General features: G+C 46.3%; 2 protein-coding genes across 6 annotated transcripts in view; one reads left to right on the plus strand and one right to left on the minus strand.

Moving 5' to 3' along the window:
- Positions 1–26506, plus strand: part of PRKCQ (protein kinase C theta) — a 131600-nt gene that overhangs the window by 27106 nt on the left and 77988 nt on the right. For 2 of the 5 annotated variants that reach the window (XM_074358149.1, XM_074358150.1), the window contains exons 2-3: positions 21786–21912; positions 25258–25457. In XM_074358149.1, coding sequence (XP_074214250.1) covers positions 21795–21912; positions 25258–25457 — 318 coding nt within the window. In that variant the 5' untranslated portion in view covers positions 21786–21794. Of the gene's footprint in view, positions 1–17149; positions 17791–21435; positions 21622–21785; positions 21913–22031; positions 22264–25257; positions 25458–26506 lie in introns of those variants that run through there. The other 3 variants (XM_010961807.3, XM_045522114.2, XM_074358151.1) reach the window with 3 other exon arrangements.
- The window catches only part of PFKFB3 (6-phosphofructo-2-kinase/fructose-2,6-biphosphatase 3), a 273821-nt gene continuing 266194 nt past the window's right edge, over positions 18880–26506 (minus strand). The window contains exon 16 of the transcript XR_012504194.1: positions 18880–19986. The gene's annotated coding sequence lies outside the window, so the exon portion shown is untranslated. The remainder of the gene's footprint in view (positions 19987–26506) is intronic.

Genomic DNA, 26506 nt, shown 5'->3' on the forward strand with positions numbered 1-26506 from the left:
ACAAGGAACTACCATGGGACCTAGCAACTCCACTCCTGGGTATATATGTACCCACAAGAATTGAAAGCAGGGACTCAGTTACACGTGTGCAAATGTTCATAGAAGCATTATTCACGGTTGCCAAAAGATGAAAACAACCCAGGTGCCCATCAACAGGTAAATGGTAAACAAAGTGTGATCTTTACGTGCAGTGGAATATTATTCAGCTCTGTAAGGGAATGAAGTCCTGATTCGTGCTACAGTGTGGACGAACTTTGACAACAATGTTACATAAAGAGAAATAAGCCAGACACAAAAGGACAGATACTGTACGCTTGCCCTTAGTGAGATGCCTGGAATAGGCACTTCCGTAGAGAGTGAAAGTCTAACGGTGGTTACTGGGGGGCTGGGGGGCTGGTGGGGAGGAGGAGAGAGGGGGTTATCGTTTAATGGGTATGGAGTTCGGGAAGATGAAAAAGTGCTGGAGGTGGATGGCGGTGATGGTTACACCACAATGTGAATGGATTTCATGCCACTGAACTGTACACTTTGGATTGGTTAAGATGGTAAATTTTATGTTGTAGTTACTTTTCTACAGTAAAAAGGCTCTTAAGTAGGCATTAATTTTCCCGGCAACAACAACAACAAAAAGCATATTGTGTCCCTGAAAGGGTGACCAAGACCATGTGTCTAGAAACTCTCAGAAAAGATGGAAAATAATAAGGAACGATAATTAAGGAACAGGGGAGCTTTATCACCAAGAAGAAAAGACAGTGGTATGTCAGCTGCCCTTGGCTAGCTGACAGGACCTGCTGGGACGGAGGCGTTACACTTACTCAGCTTTTTCAGGGTACCCTTGGTGACAGAGCCAGGATCGGTGGGGGAAGTGTTACCTGGGGAGGTGAGTTTCAGTACAGGAACAAAATCTCTAACCAACTAGAACTCTGTTTCTTTAAAAGGGATTTTTATAGCTAAATGCACATCTGAGTGGTCACAGTATTCTCTAGAAGGAACTTGTGTGTAATTTGTGATTCAGAGTGCTAAACTGAAAGATTATCCAAAAGGTCAATGTATGTAAATTTAGAAAAATTCAATATCCTCTGAGTTCTAACGTATGTTACTTTCATTCAGGGCTGATGAGTCCTGAAGTTATAGTAAAACAAAATAATTTGGATCAGCAGAAAGGAAACTGGGGCTCTAATGATTAAAGTCACTAATATTTCTTTCCTAGTACTAGAGAACCGTAACTTGATATTGAACCATGTCACTTTCAATTATTAAAAATAAAAGTAGTTTATTGCCTTTTGGGTCGTTTGGAAATAAAGTCAAAAGTTGACAGCCTAGGACCTGAACTAGGAGGTGTGGTCTGACTCCAACTCAGACTTCCCAGAGTGGCAGGGAGGGAACCGTACTGTCAGGCCTGTGTCGCCTCGGTGTCATTACCGTGACATCACAGCTAAGCAAGGACATTCCCAGCTGTTCCAGTGCTGCCTGGGTTTTCCGAAAGCAGAAGGAACCAGTGGGGAGAGCCTTGGTTTTACAGAGCCGTTCCCTGTGCCCTTCAAACCCAGTCATGCCGACTGTAGATGTTAAACTCAGAATTTGGTTTGGCATTTCCCAGGGGAGAAGCCTCTATACAATGTTTCTTCTCCCTCTGCTAAGAAGTCATTCCTGTTAGAAAGTCCTTTACCTCCAGTCGGAACCAGCCTGGCATCCTGAATTTACCGAAAGCCCAGCAAGGAAATAGCTGGATTTGATGTAGCTAGGTTGCGCCAGACTTGCATGTACCCACTTCCTGCGGCCCCAAAGCCCGTCACCCCCGGGTCCCAGTCCTGGGGGCCCCAGAGGCTGGATGCTGGAGCCTAGCACAGTGGACTGTCACCCTGGAAAAGCAACTCTTGCTTTAGACACTAAGCAGCTCAGCAGGAGCTGGGGGCAGATCCCGGGGGCAGCTGGTGGGAGCCCCATCCCCTCTGCTCCTGGAGGCGACGTGCACGTTCCTCCCGGAGCGAGACGGTGCAGGGAAGCAAACCCACTCCTTCCTGTCTTCCTTCCTCTTTGCCTGGAGGCCAGATGCTCTGTTCCGTCACTTGGCTTGTATTCCAGTTCCATCACCAAGGAGGAAGCCCTGAACTGCAGAGGCCCGAGAGGAGGAAGTGTGGGGAAAGGGAGGCACCGAGGACGAGGAACCCGAAAAAGGCAGGGTTGCTCCAGCCCTTCCTGACCCGAGTTTGCAAAGACAAGAAGTGCGGCTTCTCTAGTCAGGAGCAACTGAGGTGCACTGTCTTTTGAGAGCCCTGGGGAAGCCTGAGAGATGAGTGCTACCTTTTCATCATCGCGTCTGCAGTAACGGCCAGCCACGGGGAACTCGGGGGGAACCCAAAGGGTTCTTGACAAAGATGTCAGTATAACTCACCCTGTCAGATGCAATTAAAAATAATTACAGGACAGAACTCAGTGTACAGGAGATCAAAGAGCCCTGTGCTTTCAGAGCAGACCCCAGGAAGGAAGAGAACGGTGCAGCAAAGAGCCCCCCAGTTGGCACCTGTGGCACTGGAGTCCAGTCCCCGCTCCACCACCATTAGCTGTGCAACCTTGGATGCATGTCCTTACCCTCTCTGAGCCTGTTTCCTTACCTGTAAAATAAATGGGTGCTTGTATCACCTTGGATGTCGCGAGACCGTGGCATGAAAATGGAGGAAACCTCTGTGAAGAGCACTTTGAATAAATGTCACCTGTTGTGGTTCCTAAGAGGTAAACTGAGGTACAGATGAACAAAGTAGCGTATTGCCTTCCATCCTTTTTAGAACAAGATGAGATGTTAGTTTTAAAAACAAGCAAAAGCAAGAAAGGAAAAGAATCTGTTCTGACCTGTTTGAAAGAAAAAAAAAAAAAGGAAAAGAATCTCCCACTGCCCTCCAGCCATTCACAGATGCCCTCGGTGCAGAGCTTTCTCCCACGTGCCCGGGCCCACGCCCCTCGGAACCCATGCACTTCAGCCCCTGCCTCTCTGTCCCTTAAGCATCATTAGCTTGTTCCCGTGGCAGCCTGGCCAGGGCTCGCTTCTCTCTGAGCGGCCAGGTTGGGAGACGTTGAGAATTTGGGGTGCGGGGGGAGCATTTCCAAGATACTGTTGGCTTTGTTGTCTTCAAGGGGCAAAAGTTGCCGCCCTGAGTTCAGCCTCTGCCCCCTTGCAGTCTGAGGGCACGGCCACATGGTTCCTCTGCTTCCTCTTCCAGAGTTCTTCCCCGGGCAAACAAATTTGAATTTCAAATTTTTAAACCTCAGGAAAACATCTGTGCCCAGAAGGTGGTTTGGGTCTGTTTTGTGCTGTCAGTTGTGGGACGAGAGTAGGGCCTTGACACCCGATGCCCCATTTGGTTACCAATGTCGCATCCTTTCTGTTTTTTCCTGTGAGCAGGACACGGAGGACTGGCTGGTCAGTCTGGGGGGTGGGGCCCGGGAGAGGAAGAAGGGGCAGGAGGAGGAGGAGGACTTTAGAGTATGCTGATAAAATTGTATTTTGTTACTAGGACAATCCTCTATGCCATGGGTTATATATTTTTTTTATCGAAGTCTAGTCAGTTTACAGTGTTGTGTCAATTTCTGGTGTGCAGCACAATGCTTCAGTCATATAGGAACATACATATATTCATTTTCATATTCTTTTTCACCATAAATTACTACAAGATATCAAATATAGTTCCCTGTGCTCTACAATGGGAACTTGTCTATCTATTTGATGTATAGTAGTTAGTATCTGCAAATCTCGAACTCCCAATTTATCCCTCCCCCCCCATCTTCTGGTAACCATGTTTGTTTTCTATGTCTGTGATTCTGTTTTTGTTTTGTAAATAAGTCTGTCTGTCTTTTATTTTAGATTCCACATATAAGTGATATCATACAGTATTTTTCTTTTCTTTCTGGCTTCACTTAGGGTGACAATCTCTAGGTCCATCCATGTTGCTGCAAATGGCATTATTTTATTATTTTTATGGCTGAGTAGTATTCTGTTGTATAAATATGCCATAACTTCTTTACCCAGTCATCTGTGATGGATGTTTATGTCTTGGCTGTTGTAAACAGTGCTGCTATGAACATTGGGGTGCATGTATCTTTTTGAATTAAGGTTCCCTCTGGGTATAAGCCCGGGAGTGGGATTGCTGGGTCATAGGGCATTCTTACTCGTTTCTTGTGGAGGGTGGTGTTCGTTAGTCTGTGTGTTTGCTGCTGTCACAGGGCTCCAATCCCCTCCCACCTGAGAGTCCAGGCTCAGGTGGTCGAGGACATCGCCATGGTGGTCGCCAAGGTGATGCAGCGCCACCACCTCCAGGTTCTAGCCAGTGGCAGGAGGCAGATGGTCCCAACCAGGAAGTTACACATCAGCCGGGCTCACCTGCCATTGGCCACGCCCAAGTGCAGGGAGCTCTCTGTGCCCATGGTACAGTCCGTGTCGTAGGCCGCCCCGACCTTCAGACGCCCTCTGATGGAGCCCGCCACTTGCACCCGTCCTCTTCCCTCCTCCTCTTCCTCCCGGTTCACCTTCCTTGGCATCACTCTGCAGCCACACCTGTGTCTCCATCCCTCCCCCACTCCTGAACTATCTGTTGCCACCAGTCACCTCTTCCTGCTTGCGCTCTGCTCCCCACACTCCGCATCACTTGGGCGTGTCTCCCTCACTCCTGCCCACCTCCCCAGAGCCCCTTACTCCTCACCGCCCTTGGCCCTGGGAGCCCCTCAAGGGACCTGGAGCTGGGGGAGGGGGAGGGGGAGGACCCGCTCCCACGACTCAGTCGGGAGAAGAATCTCTGACTCTACTGTTCTAGGATGTGTTCCTAAACCCCAAATGGGAGTTTGGGAGGCATTTCCTAGTAAATCTATCGTAACTCTATTGTAGGTGGTTTCATAGTACCATTGTCTTCAAAAGAATGTGTATATACATTTTATATATAGTAGTTAGTATCCGCAAGTCTCAAACTCCCATTTTATCCCTGTAAGCTAACTATATTTCAATTTAAAAAAGAAAGGGAAAAAAATGTAAAAAAAAATGTGAGATGTGGATTCAACATCACAGGTAACACTTCTATGGAAAAAATTATATGTTCTGATCTAAACAAACTGTTAATGCAGTTGTGGACCACTGCTGTTTCCTGCACCGGGAATCTCCTAGGATAAGGACTGAAGGATTCTTGATATCCAGAGCTGTGATTTCGGCGCCCAAGAACTGTCCCCCAGTGATTTCCACCTACTAAACTCACAGTGAATTGGTATTAATGAGAGTGACTTGTTAAATTACCAAATGTTATCAAAGCTAGGGATCTGAATGCTTGCCAGGAGATCCTCTGGGGCCAGGCGCCCAGAGGCCCTGCAGTGGAAAAAGATTAAGATAATATTTAGGGTCAGGAGATGTCCCGAGACCTGCAAGTCCTGTAGCCTTGAAGAAAGTCTCCACTTCTACCCGCGTCCATTTCTCCCTTCTCTGTGATGGAAACTGACCATCCTACTGCCCCAAATTATTAGGTGTGAAAAGTGAGTTTTTGTTACAAAGAATTTTTTTAAATTAGCATTGCAAACCTCTCAAAAATAACCATTTAAAATCACCTAAAATCTGAGATTTGCAGATCCTAACTAATATATATAAACTAGATTAACAACAGGTTCATACTGTATAGCACAGGGAATAAAAAAATTAATATAAAATAAAATAAAAATCACCTAAAATCCAATCCACCCAGAGATAGCATTTTGGTCCAAAGTTTTTCCCATTACGATTTATGTGTGTAAATTTATATCTTTTAAAATGAGCTCCTATTATATTCACTATGGTTAGTACATCTCTTTTCTGTTTTTTAATTTTATTTTTAAATATTCTATTGTTTTTTTTATTGAAGTATCGTTGGCTTACAGTGTGTCGGTTTCTAGTGTACAGCAGAATGTTTCAGTCATACATACACATCTTCCTTTTCACATTTTTTTAACTATATCCTGTAAGTTTAGTGAGTAACAATCTACTGGTTGTAAAATATTTCATGGCTGCTATTTGCCATAGTATATTTAAATAACATTTTATTTTTGGACATCGAGGCTGTTCCCAGTTGTAGTAGTATTAAGCAGTGCTGCAGTGGACATTCATATTTACATACCTTCATTTATTTGCCTTATCGTTTTTCTTTCCTTTTTTTTAACTTTTTTTATTGAGTTATAGTCATTTTACAAGGTTGTATCAAATTCCAGTGTAGAGCACTATTTTTCAGTTTTGCCTGATTATTTTAAAGCCATGTAATACACATTTTCTTCCATAAAGAGTGGATAGGTCCCTTCTCGCAACTATGATAGCCAAATCCGTTTCACAGTTCACGTTTGAGAAAGATGATAAAGTTATACACTACGTAGGACAAAATATTCCCAGCAAGCTGTGCATTTGGGCGGGGGGAGCACAATTATGTTCAGTGGGATTAAATAGACCATAAACAGCCAACATCAGATTTTGCTACAAAATTAGTTTACACTACAGAATCGTATTTTGTTTTTCTATTTTCAGAGCTTTGTGGACTGAAATCGCAAAGACAGGATCATGGAAGTGGCTAATTTACATTTCTTTCTAGTGAAATTGAACTTTTTTCATGTCTTAGTCCTTTTGCAATATGATCATGTTCTTTTTTGTAAAAGGCCTGCTCTTAGCCTCTGCCTGCTTTTTTTTTAATTAGGCAAATAATATTTAATGGCCAAGCTTGACTTTTTCATTGATAGTTAAGAGATTTTCACGTATTTTTCAAAGATTTTGCCATGTATTTTACAGTTATGTCTCCCAGTTGGCCATGTGTCCGGTACTTTGATAATGTTCAGTACCAGTTTTTAGGTAAAATAGGGTAGAAGTGTGTTCCTTTACAGTGTTTGTCTATGGTATCATATTTAAGAAATCCTAATTACAAAGGGTGTAATCATCACTCCACATATCTAGTTCCTTTAGTAATTTAGAAGTTTTATTTCTACATTAACATCATCAATCTATCTGAATTTTATTTTGATGTCAGCTTTAGTGTAGGTTTTAGCCAGTGTGCACAGTTTATTTATCAAACAATCCTTCCTTTTTTCCTGACTTGACTGTCAACATCGTACACAGACTTTCATAAATACTTGGATCTGTTTCAGGACATTCAGTTTGTCCTGTTGATCTGTTCAGCTCTTCTGCTGCCAGCACCACACTGTCTCCACATTATTACATTAAGAAAAAAAATCTACTAGGGCTAGAGGGGAGGGAAGGAGAAGTAGGTGGGGCACAGAAGGACTTTTAGGGCAGTGGCACTGTTTAGTCGGATACAACAATGATGGATCCATGTCATATGTTTGTCCAAACTCACGGAGTAACAACACCAAGAGTGAGCGCTGATGTAAGCGGGGGGCTCTGGGTGACGATGTTGTATCTGTTTAAGGAACACATGTACATCTGGTGGGGGGTGTTGATGGTGGGGAGGCTGCGCTCAGGTCAGGCCGACCTTATACGGGAAGTCTCTGTCCTGTCTGCTGAATTTTGCTATGAATCTGACTGCTTCACACACACACACACACACAAATGAAGTCTATTTACAAAAAAAAAAAAAAAAAAAGCCAAACTAGACATTAATCCTGAAACTATATAGAGCTTACATTTAAGGGGGGAATATAAAAATATAAACAGAAAACTAGAATATGGCTGGGACATCGTGCTGTACACCAGAGACTGACACGTTGTAATCGGCTGTACTTAAATTAAAAAAAAAAACAAAGTAGATAGACTGCATTTAGTAAGTATTGTGATAGAAACAGGTACCGCAGAATAATGCTTCTCAAATTCTGAGATGAAGGGTCCATTAAAAAAATAGTAATTTCTAGTATCTATTAGGACCAGCAACCTCTTTCTTAACCTCATCTTTGAAAAGCTTTTTGTAAACTGTCAGTTCTCCACGCGTGTTAGTTATTTGCCACCAGTCCATAGTGGATTCTTTGTCAAAATGAAGATACTTACTGACTCCACCTACCTTCTTCTCGGGAGAACAGTGAACATGCTGCTGTGAGATGCTGTGCTGTCCTCTTAAGAGGCTGCCATCTTACAAGAAAAGGCAGAAGCCCATTTCACGCGACAGCTCTGATTGCAAAATAATCGAGAGCTCCCTAAAAATTCAAGGCCAAGGCTTGGCATTTGCAAGAGATCTACCCCGTAATCAAATAGTTCTTTTTCTTTTTACCATTTTTTTTTCTTCAGAGAAACAAAGTTCTTCCTCTGTCCATATTTTATATGTGGATGATGAATACAGAAAAGCCCCCGCCCCCTTTTGGAATATGACTAATCAGCAGTTAGCTGGGTTTACTCCCTGGCTGAGTGCTTGACTGCTGCGCGTGAGGCTGCTGCGCCGCCCAGAAGTAGTGGGACGAGCACAGGTCACAAGCACCAGTGTGAGTGGGCGGAGGGTCTGGCCTCTGGCGGTGCAGGTAATCTTTCCGTGTATCTGGTCATTGTTCAAGTCCTGTTCCTCCCTGAGCGATATCTGCAAGAGCACAATTACAGCCCAGTGGGAAGAGGAGTGAGTAAGGACCTAGGAGACCTGGGTTCGGTTAACACTTCTTCCCCTAATTACGCAGGCAGGTTTGATCACCTGCTTTAATTTCTCTTGCGTCTCGGTGTCCTCGTCTGTTACAGGAGAGGGCAGACCACTTGGTCACTAAGAGCCCTTTCCGCTCTCAAAGAGAAAAAAAAATAGAAAAAAGAGCAGATCAACAAGCTGATGTGTTCACGGATGGATTCAGTCATAACTCACGTATCCATTTGCATATTCAAAAGGTACCTGTCGGTTACGGTGCTTCTCTTGGCCGCGGAGTGAGGGGGCAGCATGGAAAAGAGAGACCCATGCCCCCGAGTCACTGGGTTCCCTTCCCGTTGTGGGGCTAGAATTCACTGAGCACGGGGAAGTGATGAAAGACAGGGAGCGATGAACAGGGGAGATCCTCTTGGCACCCCCACATTTAAAATACTCACGCAGATCAGGGTTTCTCAGTGTCAGCACCACTGACGTGTTGGTTCTGGGGGGCACTGTCCTGTGCATTGTAAGCTGTTTTTTTTTAATTAGCTACAGTGTGTCAGTTTCTGGCGTACAGCTTTGTGTTTCAGTCATCCATATACATACACACACTTATTTTCACGTTCCTTTTCATTATAAGTCACTACAAGATATTGAATGTAGTTCCCTGTGCTCTACAGAAGAAACTGGTGGTTGTTGACTATTTTATACATACTAGTTAATATTTGCAAATCTCGAACTCCCAATTTATCCCTTCCCACCCCCTTCCCCCAGTAACTGTAAGATTGTTTACTGTCTGTGAGTCTGTTTCTGTTTCGCAGATTAAGTTCATTAGCGTCTTTTTTCTGTTTTGTAAGTTGTCTGCAATATCTCCGGTCTCAACCTACCAGATGCCAGCCCCACCCTCTGCCGCTGCTGGTGACGACCACAGATGTCTCCAGACTTGGCCACGTGTGCCCTGGAGGCAAGGTCACCCTGGCTGACAACCAGTGATTTAGAACCACCCCAGTGCCAGGCACTGTGCTAGACGCCGAGCAAAGATGGAAAAGGCGCAGCCTGGCCTTGTGGGGTTTCCCTCTAGGGCAGTGCTCCTGGAACCTACACGTGCAGTCCGTGGAGGGCCGGGTAGGACTCAGACTGCTCCCCTAGTCTCTGATTCAGTTGTCCAGGTGGGGCTGGAGGGTTTGTGTTTCTGAACAGTGTCCCCCCGCCCCTTGCTCATGATGATGGTTCTTTAGGACCGCGCTCTGGGAGCTTCTGAGCCCGTGGGGGCCCGTCGTGCGGGCAGGGGGTCCGTTGCAGCTGTGACCCAGAACACAGACGTCCTCGCCTCGCTCAGTAAACTAGTGTTTCCTAGAATCAGAGTCACCTGCGGTTTTTAAATTGAGAAATTAGACCCTAAATGAGCAACTCAACCCGCAATAAATCTGAGATGTCACAGAAAGGAAGACAAGCAGAGGACCCCCGAGCCAGAACCACGACCCGCAGGTGCTTCGTGTCGTAATTTTGACTTCATTCGGGATTAATAGAGAAATGGGGTGTTAATGGGCTTTTCTGGGGACCTGAATAGTATCTCGTTTCAGCTGCCACGGATCCTAAGCTCTAATCGCAAACACGCTTTTACAAGCCACTCACTTCTAGGGCGGGGACATTGCTGTGGGCCGCCCCCCGGACCTGCACCCACACATCCATCCCAGACTGACCCCCGCTCTGCCTCTGCCTCTTCCTTCTCCCGGTCCCCAGCCGCGGTCGCCCGGCCCCCCGTCTCCAGCAGCAGCTCGGACAGCACGCCTGTCGGCCGGCGCACGCAGGGCTCCGTGTGCGTCACTCTGCCCAGGCCTGTTAGTTCATCGCCGGACTGAGGTTGCTGTTTCCGCTCGCTCTGTTGATACTACCAGATACTGTATTTTCTTTGAAAAGAGTCACACACCCTCAGGAGGAAGTGGGGTGCGGTGTTAGAGCAGCGCTGGGAGGACAGGAGTGTTTTGCTGCTGCCGTCCCCAGGAGTGACAGCCCACGTCGCCCTTTCTTGTTTTCTGTCTCTTGGTGCCGAGTCCCCGTTAACTGGCCACGTCAGTTTAGCCACAGGATCGATGGTGAGAAATTGCAGGTTCTCCCAGCCTCCCTCTCTGATCCCTGTTGGATGAGAGCGGTCTCCCCCATTCTGAGGTCCCCAGGCTTGTTTGGAACAGGGACCCTGTCACGTCTGGGGATCCAGCACGGCGTTTATGCCCAGTAGGTAGGCTTAGCGAATGCTCAGTGACGAAGAACAGCGGTCCCCATCACCCCGTTTCCTTTGCCAGCGGGTTGGGTGTGCCCTAGGCCAGGTCAGACGGCAGCAGCTAATCTCGTTCAGAATCAGAATTTCTGAGGACACTTTGGAGAAGTCCTATGTGATGTTAACAGCCACCTTTTCCACCAAACACTGTTGTAAGCATTTCATTGAATGGCTGATTCGTTTAACCCTCGGGACAACACGGTGAAGTAGGTCTGCCGTGGGCCCCATGTTGCAGACCAGGAAACAGAGTCCCCCACAGGCGAGGCCACTCGTCTAAGGCTGTGCGGTTGGGGAGAGCTGGCTTTTGTACGATGGCCGTGTCGTTGGCACGCCTGTGAGCTCCTGCCTGTGCCTTCTCCTTCCCTTTGGTATGTACCGCCGTGCCGAGGCCGGGGGAGAGGGGCCGTGTGTCCTGCGACTTCGCCTTGACCGTCTCAGTCCAGGCGCCGGGGCCCCAGCTCCGAACGGACGCCCCACACCCAGGTGGAGTGTCTTCCTCCCCGAGCGCTTGACTTAACGGAGGAAGAACTCCTTCCTCTGGTGCGTCAGTAAGTTTCCGAAGCATCCTGTGTCTCATCAGAGCTACGGGGTTGGTCAGATGGTGGAGTCACTGAGAAAACTGCCTCTTTGCCCCCAGCCTCACTGAGCTGTGATTGACAGCTGAAAACTGGATGTGTATTTAAGGCGTACAGTTTGATGACTCGATTTCCATATACAGTGTGAAGCAGTCAGCACGGTCAAGCTGATGAACAGACCCATCCCCTCACATGGTTACCTTTTTCTTTTTCTTTTTTTTTTTTTGTGGTGAAGAGTGTCTTTTTAAAAACTTTCTATATTGGGTCTCAAACAGAATTAATCCGTGTGTCAGGATGGCCGAGTGGTCTAAGGCACTAGACTCAAACAGAATTAATCTCTTATTCAATTTTTTTTTTATTATTATTGAGATACAGTCAGTGACAGTTACCAGGGAAAGGGGGTGGGAGGGGATAAATTTGGGAGTTTGTTATTTACAAATGTTAGCCACTGTATATAAAAATAGATTTTTTTAAAAAGGTTCTTTTGTGTAGCACAGAGAACTATGCTCAATTTTTTGTGATAACCTTTTATTCAATTCTTTAAGAAAGCTTTTGGTACACAGAAGTCAGATGGTACCTGCATGTGCTTTCTATATAAGAAAGGAGATGAACTGTGATGGGGGAGGAAGACTTTCCAATGGGGCTAGAATATTTGGTGCAGAATTCCATGAAGCTCTCTCACCCAACAAAAGAGAGACCTTTCTTCCCTTCTGGCTGTGTGAACAGAGAAGAGTGGGTTTTAAGAGTAAAATTTGACCCAGTGAACAGACCCATAATTAAATTTACTTTCCGTATGAGGCAGCATCTTTGGATTCAGTAAGTCATTACCCTATTGTGGGCAGAAAGTAGTGCCAAGGAGACCAGCTTTCTACGAGGCAGTCAGCTTTGCCCTGGACATCGGCCCCAGGAACCCTCACTGGCACCAGCCAGCCCACGGTCATGGCGTGAGCGGAGCAGGCACGGAGGGGGACAGCAGCTGAGGACCCCCGGCTCAGAGTGCTGACCTCGCTTCCACACGAGAGCTTAATTTGTTCCGAGAAACATCAACTCTGTTCATACTGCCCACTCTTAACCTCTTCAGATCGTAGCCATAGTGCAGGAAGACAGGTCATTAAACCACAGGTTCTGACAAAAGGTAATGTCAGATTAGTACCCAAGGTAACTGAGCGCGCAGGCAGCCCCGAGACGGCCGGGGAGGCCGGTGTGACAGCTCCAGGTAGGGCCTTCTAATTCAGGACTGGTTGAGAGGATGGAAACCCTCTACGGGGAAACCTTCGTGCTTTCACTTCCTCCCTGACCTAACCTTAAAAGGCATTATCTAACAAGAAATAATTGGCTGGTTTGGGTGGAGACACTTAGCAACCAAGGCTGAGACCCAGGCTCCACCACCTCCCAGCTGTGGGATCCTCAGCGAGCCACTCACTCACTCAAGCCTCAGGTTTCTTATCTGTAGATGGAGGTCATGACACCTCCCTCACGGGCTTGATAAGAAGGTTGAATAATATACACTATGGAAAGCTTCTTGCAAAGTTTGGTGAATTGTAACAATAAATAACCCTCCAGGCTGTGCATGCGGGTGGAACAGATGGAGAGACAGATCAGGAGTCAGGGAGATGGAGGGAAAAAACATCAACTTGGTGATACAGGCTGGGTTGGTGGATGGGGCCAAAGTGTCCAAGCAGATAGGTTGGCCCTTGTTCCTTCACAGTGTCATAGACAATGCTGGACAACAGTGGCCTCCCCGGACTGGCAGGTTAGGTGGTGGCAGAGAAGAGCGGAGAAACATGGTCCCTGAAAGCCAGCAGACCCTCGCCAAAGAGGGGAGGTTGGATGGACTGGGCGAGCAGTTTATTCTCCTAAAACTCATCCATTGGATAAATCGCTCCTCTTCCCGTAGGCAGCAGGAAGGAACTTCTGAATGAGGCAGTGCAGAAGTGAGGTCCTTGAAAGATGAGAAGGATTGAAGGGTGGCCTCTGGGCCTGCATGGAGATGGATACAGCCTCTGAGCAGAAGGCAGGTGTAAACAGAGCCTTGGAGACGCAGTCGGGCACACCCAGAAAACAGAGGTCGAGCTAGGCTGGGTTGTGCGTGTGGGGAGGGCACGTGGAGGCTTTTAAACAACAGGTTAACAGGCACGATTCGATTCAGCAAGAACTGCGACAATTTTCCTGAGTACTTGTGTTAAGTCGATCAGAACTGTGCTTTCGTGAGACTGTCCAGGTCACACATTAAAATTAAGTGTCAGCATGTTGATAATGCCATTCCAGGTGCTTTCTTGTCTATATTTCAGTATTTGTTTTATTTCTACACTATTTTTTTTTTTGGTGGGGAAGAGGGTATGTTATAGTAGTCTGCTCAGACTGCTGAACCACAGATGGGGGCTTATGGGACAGAAGTTTATTCTCTCAGTGTTCTGGAGGCTGGAAGTCCAAGGTCAAGGTGTTGCTTGCCTTTTTTTTTTATGTGTGAGTGTGTGTGTGTATATATATCTATGCATGTATATATGTATAGATATACGTACAGAAGTCTAGTCAGTTTACAGTGTTGTGTCCATTTCTGGTGCACAGCACAATGCTTCAGTCATACATGAACATACATATATTCCTTTTCATATTCTTTTTCACCATAAGTTACTGTAAGATATTGAATATAATTCCCTACAATATGGAGTTGTTTGTCTATTCTATATATATATTAGTTAGTATCTACAGATCTCAAACTCTCAATTTATCCCTTCCCACTCCCTTCCCTCCCTGTTGCCATAAGTTTATTTTCTATGTCTGTGAGTCTGTTTCTGTTTTGTAAACAAGTTCGTTTGTCTTTTTTTCTTTTTTAGATTCCGCATGTAAGTGATACCATACGGCATTTCTCTCTCTCTTTCTGGCTGACTTCACTTAGAATGACGGTCTCCAGGGCCATCCGCGTTGCTGCAGATTCAAGGTGTTAGTTTCTGAGGCGCGCGCTGTCTCTTCCTGGTGTGTGAGAGCGTCTTCTGTGTCCTCAGGTGGCAAAGAGAGAGAAAGGTCTCTGCTGTCTCTTCCTTTTCTTCTAAGGGCACCGTCCTGTTGGGTTAGGGCCCACCCTTAGGATCTCATACAGCCTTAGCTGCCTCCTTAAAGGTCCCACCTCCAAATACAGTCACAAAATCTTGTTTGGGGAGACCAGCCGGGCCTCAACACCTGAACTGGGGAGGGGGGCACGGTTCACTCCATAACTGGGCTTGGGGGAGCCCTGTTAGCCTTTGCAGGTAGGAAGGTGTCACCGCCCCTGTCGTAAATGGCCCTTCCCCACTAGTTCTAACAGCTGGTCGGAAGTTAGGCTGTTGTTTTGTTGTTTTTTTTTTTTTTTCTGTTGTCATTGCAGCCCATACTGTTGGGGTTATTTTAAAATATTATCTTCAGTTCATACTTAATATTTTAATTCACTTTTGAGGTCATATCAGGGGGCGAGAGGCTAATATTTAATCCGATTTTTTACCACCTTGACATCTTAGCAATGGGATAAAACACTCCTCCATGACATGATCGTCCACTAGTTCACTGTCTTCAGTGAAGGTTACTTTGTTTTTACTAGGTCGTTTAGCTTAATTTGCCAAAATTGGCCTGATGTTTAATTTACCAAATGTTGGCTGATCTGATACATTTGGAACCCATTGAATGTGTCTTTTTCTCATTCCCAAGCTTGCTATTAATTCATCTGTGTTTTCTCTTATACGTGTTAAAGGTTTTGGTGTTTCTGTGAGACTCTCCCTCTGTCCCTGAGACGGTTCCTTAAATAAAATAAGATAAAATGTAGCAACACTGTCATACTAAATCAGAAATACTAAATTACAGCAATAAAACAGAGCAGAGGAAGAGAAGTCTTAATGAGAGTGCAGAGAACTTCCATCGCTTTCTGTTTCTATGGAATTTGCCCCCATCCGCTTTGGCAAGTGTTTGGTGGGTTTGAGCCGGGGCAGGCGAGTCAGTCTAGGTAAGCAGGTGGGTCCGCACCAGGGAGTCAGGAGGCTAGAGTTCCCCTCCCAGCACTTGACCGCCTGTGCCCTGAAGCACGCCGCTGGGTAATTATACTTGACCGTGTGCCTGTGTGACGGCTACCTGCCTGAGACAGGTGGGGTCACTCTTGAAGGTTAAAAACACTGAGCTGTACGGGTAAGGCGCCTCTACAAATTTAGAGAGCATATTATGATGATATTTCGTAGCTGAGAAAGCAAAAGCACAGATGCCTGGATGGACACCCTGACAGGCTCATCACGGCGAGGGCCAGCGGCGTGGGGACTGGCAGAGGGAGGGAGTGCCGCAGGAGAGAGGCGTGCGGGGTTTTGCGGGTGCTCCGGGCAGAGCACAGACAAGATGTGCCCAGGTGTGCTCTGGAAGGACTATTTCCACCCTCTCCCTGCCCTTTTTCAGTACACACTAATCATGCCAGTAAAGGGCGCTGGAAAATATTATCAGAGTTGTAGTAATAATAATAATAAAACAACGACAACAACTAACATTTTTAGAGTTTACTCTGCGCCAGCTCCATTCTGAGCACCAACACGTGTCTTCCCATTTGGTCCTCGCAGCCCTTTGAGACACGTAATGGTATTATCACCATTTTCCAAATGAGAAAACAGACTCAGGGAGGTTAGACGACGCCTGCAGCCAGGCTCATCCCATTATTGATCCTCTGCCTGTAACAACGCGGGGACGTTTCCTTTGTATTGACTTCCTCGGCCACTGTCTGCCGCCTAATCGGACCGTCGTGCCCTCCTGCAGTAGAAGTACGTGGAGGTTGAGATTCTGTAAAATGTTGCTTTTGAAAATTAAGTTCTTTAGCAAAGAGGCACTGAGCACCTGCTGAATATCACACAGAGGGATTAACCCTGGAGGTGCATGGAAGATTAAGATGTGGTTTCTGCTCTCAGAGCCCAAAGTCTTGTTTGGGGAGACCAGCAGGAACCAGTGTGTTACAGGGAAATACGGCCCTGTGTGCACCGGCGCGTGGTCTCCTCCCCAGCCTGAGAAGCTGGCTGAATCGTCCGAATGCGGTAAGAGAGAGAAGCCTTGATCTCGGCGAGGGTCTGCCAAGGCACCCACATGCACACGCTCCGGAGGGTGTTTGCTAAATACACTGCAGATAAAACCGGACGGACTCCTGTAGTTAGAGTCCCACCCGCTTCTGAGTAAATGAAGTGCCTCAAGGATTACATAGGATTACATGGGGCTCTACTCTGTCCCCCACATTTGGGAACTGAGAGCCAGAGACAAAGACAGAGAGTGGAGCGACAGGGTCTACCCTACTCAGACTTTTGAAATGGCAGAGGGGAGGCAAATAGATACGACAGGTCTCTCAGGGTGCCCTGGAGCTGAGGGGGCGGGGCCTGCGGGTGCCGGGTACATTCCACCAAGATGTGTTGGAGGGAGGGTGATGGAGGCGAGGGAGGAGAGGCTTCACAGAGGAGGTAGAGACTGAGCGGGAACTTGAAAGATGAGCAAGTTGGGGGCGGGGGGCAGGTGGAGGATGGAGTGAAGTAGGAAGGCGGTCCAGGGAGGCAGCAGTATTGCCAGCAGCCCAGGGCTACAGAACAGCATGACGAGTTGGAGGAATGGCAGTTGCTCTGTGTGATCCTACGGGAGATCCTTTGGGCAGCAGCCTGGAGCTCTGACTGGTAGTGAGAGGTGACAGGACCGGAGGGAGAGACGGGGTAAGCTGCTACAGTGGGCCCAACAAGGGATGATGCAGAATGAAGCCAAGACCCCAGGGAAGGAGCGAGAGGAGGTGCAGAAGGAGAGTGAGTTGGTTGTGGTGGGTGAGAGAACCGGGGATGTCGGCTGGGAGTCCTGGTACCAGTCACTGAGCTGGTAACACAGAAGAAAGGGGCAGATTTGAAAGGCAAGACAGTGAGTCCGCTTTGCACCTGGCAGGCCGGGGGTCCCTGGGAGCTGTCCAGGAGAGACTGAGTGTGTGTTTTCATTGCTTGCACGCGAGGCGTGTGGAGGGACCTGGCCTCCGCACTAGCTGGTCAGTCTCACACACACTGTTTGTTGTAAAGGGCGAGGCCACTGTGATTGGCAGCAAAGAGAGTTGTGAAACTTACACTCCAGAGAGATGGGGGGGAGGACAGTCCTGACAGATGCGAGTCCAGCGCGTGTATTTCTGTACACAAGCAATTCTCCTTCCTATTTTAGACCCGGGGGAAACCCCCCTTCTCCCTCACCATCAGCTCCGAGCACAAAAAGCCAGCCCACAGAAGTCTTTCATGTTCTTCGCATCCTCATGTGCTTGTTACACATCTTCTTGGCCCTTGAGATTTACATATAGCACACACACACACACACACAACAGGATTGAGGAAACTTACACTGACAGCAGCATTGTGTGACACTGGATGATTCATGCTGTCCTTGCCAGTGCTGGGTAAGAGTATTTCAAAGTTATTTGCTAATTGCATGGCTAAAAAAAAATTGTTTTATGTTTGAAATATTTTAATTCTTTTTATGATTATAATTTAAGTTCAACTTAATATATTAATGGATCCTCAAAGGAAATGCATGATCAAATTCTAATGTTATGTTTTTTTCTCAGCGATTTGCACCAAAATGCAAAATTTCAGAAGCACTTAAGTACTATAGAGTACAAGCTGTTTTTTTGAGGCTCTGACCATTGCTCTTTAGTAAACTGAGGCTACCCTTGATTATTTCAGATCTTAATTTAAGATTTTATTCTATGAATTCTCAGTTTTCTACTGTATGTTCTTTATATAACCTCTGAATTAATCTATGCCTTGAAATGCTCACAGCATATTTCTGTATTTGGGTTTTTAAAATACCATGTGGCAAAACTGACTTTCGTTTTTGGTGTATAATTCTGCGAGTTTAAGTCTAGATTTCTGTGACCACTCACATGGAACAGATCAGTCTCCCCCTAAACTGCTCATACTGTCCCTTTAATCATAATCTGCCCCCTACCCAAACCACTGGGTTTTTTTCTCCATATAGTTTTGTGTTTTCAAGAATGTCATAGAAATGTGATTCTATAGTATCCTGCTTTGTTTTGCATTTCTTAAATTGCTCATAAGGCTAAACATTTCCCACATAAATAGTGACAGCTGTATTTTTTGTATTTTGTATGGTTTATATCATTGCCACTTGTTTAATTGGGGCATGAGTAGTGGGTTTGGGGTTTGGTTTTGTTTGTTTTTACAAATTTGTGTATGCTTATTCTATAAGAATGACGCCAACTTACTGTCCATTGCATTTACCATAAATATTTCTCTAAGTCTTTGCCTCTTTTTTTTTTTTAAGTTTAACTTTTTTAATTGAAGTGTAGTGATTTACAATGTTGTGTTAGTGTCTGGTGTACAGCACAGTGACACTCAGCCATAAAAAAAGAATGAGATAATGCCATCTGCAGTCTTTGCCTTTTCATTTTATTATTTTCCTTAAATGTCTAAGACCTTAGAAATAGTAATATTAATTATGCTGTACACCAGAAATGGACACATTGTAACTGACTATAATTTTTAAAAAAAGAAGAAGAAATAATTATATCACTTGACGTATTAATACGAGAGTTCTCTAGTGAGCTTGTCTGAGTCAATCTCCCTAAATTTAAAAACAAATTGCAGAAGGTGCTTGTCAGAGCATTACTTCTATTATGGGAACACTGGACACAATCTAAATGTGTAAGTAACTGTAAGACTTTAGTAAAGCAGATCACACATATCCTGACTCTCAATAGGATATTATGCAAGAATTAAAAGGTTACAAAGATGACATAGTAGCTAGGACAGGTTTTATGGTGAAATATTAAATTAAAAGTCAAATATAACCGTGTACACACAGCATGACTATAGCACACACAACAAAAACCCCACACCCGTTCATTAAAAAAACACTGGAGACAAATCCATCCAAATAGTGACTGCAATTTGCTTCTGTTGATGGAACTATGAGGAGAGTTTTACCAGTTTTGTGTCTTTTCTTCATTTCATGATGATCACCTAGTCCTGTCACAGAAGGGGAGGACATTCTGAGTCGCTCAGGAATAAAATGCTACCTTTTGCCCTAAAAAGGCACCCCTGAGTTGAGGCTTTGCTGAACAATGCGTGAGGTGAAGCACTCAACGCCACGTTCTGCCTTCTGAATGTCAAAATGTCAGCTCCATCACTGCAACTAGACCTTTCGGAAGAGGGGCAGTGCTACCAGACAGACACATGCTTCGGGCAAACTGTCCGAATGCTCGCGGCTGAGGGGACAGGGCCGGCGAGTCCGGGCTGCTGAGGAGGAGGAGGACGGCGGATGTCTGAGCAAGCCCTGTGGGAGGGGAGGGTGCTCCTGGGTGCCCTGGAGCCTTCCGTCTGCTCCCCAGATGGACGCTCCCAGGTGCACGTGGAGCTGCTGGTGCCTGATTCTGAACCCAGCCTGCAAACAGCAGCGCGACGTACCCGTCAGTAAAGGTCACAGTGGTTGTGACTCAGACGTTATGCGTCAGTGATCCCTCCAGGCTCCGGTCAGAATGAATCGTTTACCTTCACTGGTGTTGAGCGAATCTTCGATATGTCCACATGTGGTACATACTCCCACGAATGGTGATAGTTCTTGGTGATTGTTCCTGAGGAGCAGAGAAAGACAGATTTGTCTGGAAGTCCTACCTGGCCCAGGAACGGGGGGGGACCTCAGAAGTTTTCTCCAGAGAATTCCCAGTTCTTAGCCAGACTGCTGCCCAAGAGTTCTAAGCTCAGAGGGTGAAGGGGGGCCCCTAAAGACAACCCTGGAAGCATCTGGCTGCTAATTCTGCAGTGCGATATGTACGGAATGTGTTTTGGTGGCGAAGACCATCCGACGAGTCGTGGTGATTCCACAACCGTCTCCTTTAGTTAAACCAGCTGCACTGCAGGAAATTGAGACTTCCCTTTCTTTCCTTCCTTTCCTTCTTCCTTCTTTTCTTTCTTTTTATTTTTTCTCTACACCAGACATCAACACATTGTAACTGACTATTCTTCAGTTTAAAAAGAAAAGAAATGGGGACTTTCTTAATGTCCGTGAAATTAACAGCAGTTGTCAAGATCCCCTAATGTGTCTCTCTGTAGGTTCAAAAATGACCCAAAGACCGCCAGCGCTCCAGAGGACGGGCGGTCTTTTATGGCGCCGCTGGGTTCAGGATGACGGCGCCCAGGTTTCCAGTTGTGTCACTGACTCTCACACCTGGGGTCCTGTCATCCCGAGCAGTTTTCCTCCTTAACACAAAGGTGGAAGAGATGGTTGACGCTTTCTTGTTGATACCTTTGGCTTAGGAACTTTCGGGGAAATTCATGGGGAGAAATGAGTTCAAGAGACAAGAGGAAGCAAGGAAGTAACTTTATCACTAACCCCAGCTGATGGTTTCAGATTAATGGGACCTCGTGGGAAAGTAGGGTGAAAAAAAAAGGGGGAGGGAGGCGTTTAGTTGAAGTAAGTGACCAGACAAGGACAGGCAAGAAACAGGAGATGAAGGATCAGACGAGAATCCTGGAACTTGCAGCCAGCACTGCGGTGACGTTCACCTGTGTCTCCAGGAAAGTGTAATAGTCAGTAATTTGGCTTTTATGAAGTATTTTGTTTACCCTTCCACAATAAAGTGCTGTTTTATGGTGATTTAAGGTTTTTAAGTGGTTCATAATATTTAAAAGCTTATTTTACATATATATATAATATATGTACGTGTGTGTTTGTGTATATATGCATATGTATGTGTTTATATAGAATGTCATCTCCATATACATGTATGTGTATATGTGTGTGTTTATATATAGAATGTCATCTGCACATATGTGCATGTATTTGTGTGTGTATGTGTACATGTATTTATGTTTGTATATATGTACATGTAATTGTGTATATGTGTATATGTATTTGTGTCTGTGTGTTTGTGTGTGTGTCTAAAGTAAACAGAGATCAGCTGCTAAGTAAATGCCCCGAGCCAGGCCCCTCACGCCCCTAAATAGCCCACGGAAGAATTCTGTGGTGTCATGTTTACACGGTGTGAGTCAGAAGGGCCTCACTCTTTATAAACTCATTTTGCTGGTGTGTGTGGTTTCCCGGGGGCCTACCTGAATGGTAGAAGGGATTGAGATGGTGGCGCGCCGCCGCCCCTCCCGGCAGCTGTCAGACACAAGTGCACTGGACTGAGAGTGGGACGCAGGCCTCAGCGCACCCACTCCCACAAGCCCCTTTCTCTGGCCGGCCTGCGATGTGGGGCGAGCCCAGAGTGTGTGGTGTAGAGGGGAAGTAACGCATTTGTCTGAATGGAGGGTCGAGCCCTGTGAGGCTCTGGCTGTCAGAGATAAAGCACTGGGTAGGTGGGGATGGGACACCCCCAAAATAATGTGTCTTCTAGCCCCCAAACAGTATCTGTTTTCTGTTGCTTTGCAGGGAGCGACCATGTCACCATTTCTTCGAATTGGTTTGTCCAACTTCGACTGCGGGTCCTGCCAGCCGTGTCAGGGAGAGGCCGTCAACCCCTACTGCGCCGTGCTCGTCAAGGAGTACGTGGAATCGGGTAGGCCTGCGTGGGTGCTGGGGCCCGGGGGAGGAGGAGCGTGCTGTGACCTGGGAGGCAAGGCCTTCCGCGGTCTTCGAGGTCATCGGGTTCAACCTCATTCTCCAGCTCAGGAAACTGATGCCCAGGGGAGCCAAGGGCTTTCTGGGGGGCACGTGGCTTAGTCACAGCCTCTGAACCAGGCCCGGGCCTCCTGCCCCGTGCCCTGCTTCGTGGTCCCGTTCCCCACATAAACAAGGGAAAGGAGAAACGCGCTGAGGACGCTGTGTGGGAGTCCGTGAGGGAGTGACGTACGCGTGAGCTAAAGCAGAACACGGCAGTGGGAAGCCTGGCCGCGCCCAGTGAGTACAGGTGGGTTAAGTCTGCACGGTCTTAGAGCCAGCTCCAAACACGGTCTGCTGCTGCTTCGGCGAAGCTTAGGTGCGTGTTACAGAGGATGTGTGATTAGCCATTAGAGTCCAAATTTCAGAAAACGTACCTTTTTGTTTACTAAGACCCTGGAGGAGTGAAAGAATTGTCATGCTTTGTCAAATTTAAATGTTCCTAAGAAGTCCGCGGTGAGGGGGAGAGGGTGACGGAGCCGAGATTCCTTTATGGACTTAGATCTTTCCATTAAAATAATCCTGTTCTATCCAGAATCTCTACGCGATCACTTCATCTGCTGCCGCTGCTCCTGTAGTTTAAGATTCTATGGATTTTCTAAAGGAAAAGTAGGAGGAAGTTGACACCCCAAGGGCCTCCCAGCCTCACTGCCTTCCCCGATTTCCCTACACACATTTCTGGTTTTAGCAGACACTTTGTAGGGAAGCCTGGCTGCCACCGACGCAGGGTCACGGTGACAGCAGGAGCCATTATAATTTATTGCTATAGAAAGTATTTATGGGGCGCCTACTGTATGCTGGGTCAGAAAAAGTGCCTTTCCTTTCAAGCTTCCTTCCTAGCAGAGGAAGACGGGCAAGAAACAAAAGTGCCATCTGGTGAGTCATGTGAAGTGAAGCCACCAGAGCCGGGTGGAGGGGAGAGGAAAGTGCTGGGGCCAGAGAGAGAGATGGCGAGATACTTGTTTTGTACAGAGTAGTCCTTTAAGGGAGTGACATCTGCAGACGCACGAGGAACCTGATTTTGCAGCTGAGAACCTCTGGGTGGATTTTCCAGCGCAGAATCCTGCGGTTCCAAGTCCTGCTCTGTTGAGGGTTAAAAGACTCCTCCTCCGCGGTGGACGCCCTCCATCCTTGCAGCCACCCCGGGCACATCAAAGCGGAGGAGTCCGTCTGATCATCTCGATTTCCCTTCCGCCCGGATTTCTCTCCTGTTTAGTTGAAAGTGAGAATGGCACTTGCTCCCAATCTAAAACCTTCCAAATGTCACCGAAATCTTTGAAGTGTGAAATGTCTTGAGTTTTTCAAAGCCACTTTCAACTTAATGGGTCTCCTGGACCCAGCTCCCTTTATAGCCATAGGTCTCACTGACATTTGCCTCCTGAGAGCCTTTTTTTAAAAATTATTTCTTCTTCTTCTTTTGGCCTTGCCTTTGAACTTGGTCTGATCAGCCATGTGCAGCAAGGGAACACGATAAAATAATAAAGGAGACTTTATTTTTTCCAAAAGGTTAGCTTGTGGAGTTTGGAGGGTTTTTGTTTTTGATTCTGTTTTCATTTTGTTCTGGAAAGAAATCACCCTGAACGTCAGAATTCAGGTGTTGCTCCCGTCGAGTTTCAGCACATTCCAGTCTTGAGGGTGGAAGGCTGCGTTTTACATGAAAAGACAACAGAAGGGGGACAAACCGGACACAGAGCTCTGGGTCTGGGAGCCTTTGAAAATGGTCAAACTCACTGGAAACTGTAGCATCTTGAGTTCTGGTCTTCTTTTTAAATGATTACAAACCCAGTGAATGAAAGTGTGAGAAATGTGGGCATTTCTGTGCTTGGTCAGAGTGGGGAGAGTGAGTGGTTATGGTTGGAAGGAACGATCAGGGATGACTTCAAGTCTGAGGACGTAAGATGCTGCTTCGATCATTAATATTGCTGTTTTTTTTTTTTTTTAAAGTCCAATCCTCGGTTAAATTTTTTTAAAACAAGCCATGAAAATCTTCACCTTCCTGTTCCACCCTCCGTATTGTCCGAGTTTGTACCTCTCTTAGCCAGGTTTACCTAAAATTTAGTTTCACCGTATTCAAATCCTTTCATGCCCCCCGCAAAAAAGTAATTCAGCAGATGCTGGCTGCCTGTTCTGTTTCAGCATCGTGCACTGGGGAGAGAGGACCATCAGGAGTCAGAGCTGCTCTGTTTCCCCGCTTCACAAGGATTTTTCCCTTTTGCTTTATCAACATCTCTGAATTGCTGGCTCTGCCACTTAACATGCTTATGATCACAAGAAACAAAACACTGAAACACGGCCGCAGTTTTCTGCGTCTGAGATGATTAAAGAATAAATAGTACAGAGGGTCCAAGATGGACAGAAGACGTGGCGGCCCGGCTACATCCCACCAGGAAACGCTTTCCCAACCACCTGGTGGCGCCGGCAAGGCTTCCTTTGAGCTCTGTCATCCTGACCTGGGTTCCTGGTCCTGACCCTCCTCCGACTCCCACCGCCCCGCAGGTCTACCGCTGGCTTCCTGTGAATGACAATCACCACCCCTCTGGGCTGCTCCTCAGTTTTTGCTTAGAATGCATGGTTTACACACAATGGACCCTCGCTGGAGAATGAGGGAGAAGGAAATAATGGCTGTGATGTTTTCAAGGTTCTGCCTCTTAGTAGATGTGTGTCAAACGGAAGATTTTAAATCCCTTTTCAAAGGAGCACTCGTTATAAGCCTGAAATTACGCCTCCGTGTCTTTCAGATCAACACACAGTGGTTTCATAGCCATTATTTTTTTACTAGACGTCGGTGAAATTAATCAGCCATGGGTCCACCCTTTACAGATTAACAAGGGAGGACCTCAAAAAGCATAGAAGTGTAAAACCTGTACAGTGTGGGATCTAGGTCCCTGGACCCCACCAGACACACCAGGCTGAGCTCCTGGGTTCTTTGTACTTGCTCAGGGGTTCACACTCAGAGAGAAGCGACTAACTGTTGAACAGGAAAAGAGCATTACCAAGACACTGTCAGATTTTTGTTGCGTAAATTATCCAGGTTGGCGTTTAAGTTTCAGTGCGTTACCTTGCGTGTAGACCTCGGAGCTGTCTCATTCTGTCCTGTAGTGGCCCTGACTCTTTTATGCATTATTTTTGTTCTTCCCAACAGACATGTGTCCTAGAGAGCAGGGGGAATGGGGGCCACTGTTGAGGTGAACTGTCCCGCAGAGCCGACTGAAGGAGTAATGAGAACATCTCTTTCTGTCCCCAGAGAACGGGCAGATGTATATCCAGAAGAAGCCGACCATGTACCCGCCCTGGGACAGCACGTTTGACGCCCACATCAACAAAGGCAGAGTGATGCAGATCATCGTGAAGGGCAAGAACGTGGACCTGATCTCTGAAACCACCGTGGAGCTCCACTCTCTGGCCGAGAGATGCAGGAAGAACAACGGGAAGACGGAAGTCTGGGTAAGAATCCAAGCCGGGGGCTCTGTGTGAAGTGTGTGTTCCGTTAAGTGATACATGTCACGGTAACTGAAGCCCAGTTCAGCATTTCGGTGTCACCCCTAAGGGACAACGCACGGGCCTGGAGTAGACTGACTCCCTGCCGCTTACTCATGTTTGATAATGACAGTGATTATTCACTACAGACTCAAATCTCTTTAACTCTTACGTAAGGGAAGAAGGTCTCTTAGACCATGGAGAGCTGGTACTGACTTACAACCATTAAAGCAAGCTTGGCAATGTCACAAATCCCCCCTAACGTGGGAACCTAACTCTCGTCCATTTATCAGGATATCATGTAGACTTCTTCATAAGAGAACTCTCATAAGATGACGGGTAGGTGACCGAGAATGTAGAGCAAAACTCCATGTAGTGTTTGGTCTCTCAGTCCCTCTAATTTTTTTTTTTAAGCCAGGATGTGTTCACTTAGCTTGCTTTGCTCTAAAAATTTAGTACAGCATACACAGTCCATGTTACCACACCAAGTTTTTGAAAACTTACATTATAACTAGGTTGGTGGCAAGTGTTTAGCAATAGTAAAGGGAAAAGTAAAATATGAAAGCATAAAAAAAATTCAATGAAAATTTCTGGGGTACAAAAATTAAAGGAAACATTCTAGTAAAAATTGCTTTTGCATGATCTAAAACCCAGAAAATGTTTTCAGATGCCTGCACCATTTATGTAAGGGCAGAGAATCTTAACTTTCTGCGTTTTACTTCCTGTAACTCTGATTTTTTTAAAACTCCAGCCAAAAGATTTTCAAATCAGAGATTTCAAAATGGGAATGATACAAGCCTAAAAAGTAGATTTCTGTGTTAGCTGCGTATTTTTGGCCTCAAAAAAGTACTTTTCAGGAATATATATATATATATGTATATATGTATATATATATATATATATCTTTGCTTGTGTCACTAATCTTTAAAGATAGAAATACATAAAGATTTTTTTTCAGGTTCCCATGCTTAGATGTGTTTAGGTAACTTGGTTCAGCCGAACCTGTTGGGCAGTTC

Source organism: Camelus bactrianus, chromosome 35 (genome assembly GCF_048773025.1).
Source record: "Camelus bactrianus isolate YW-2024 breed Bactrian camel chromosome 35, ASM4877302v1, whole genome shotgun sequence".
Classification (NCBI taxonomy): domain Eukaryota; kingdom Metazoa; phylum Chordata; class Mammalia; order Artiodactyla; family Camelidae; genus Camelus; species Camelus bactrianus.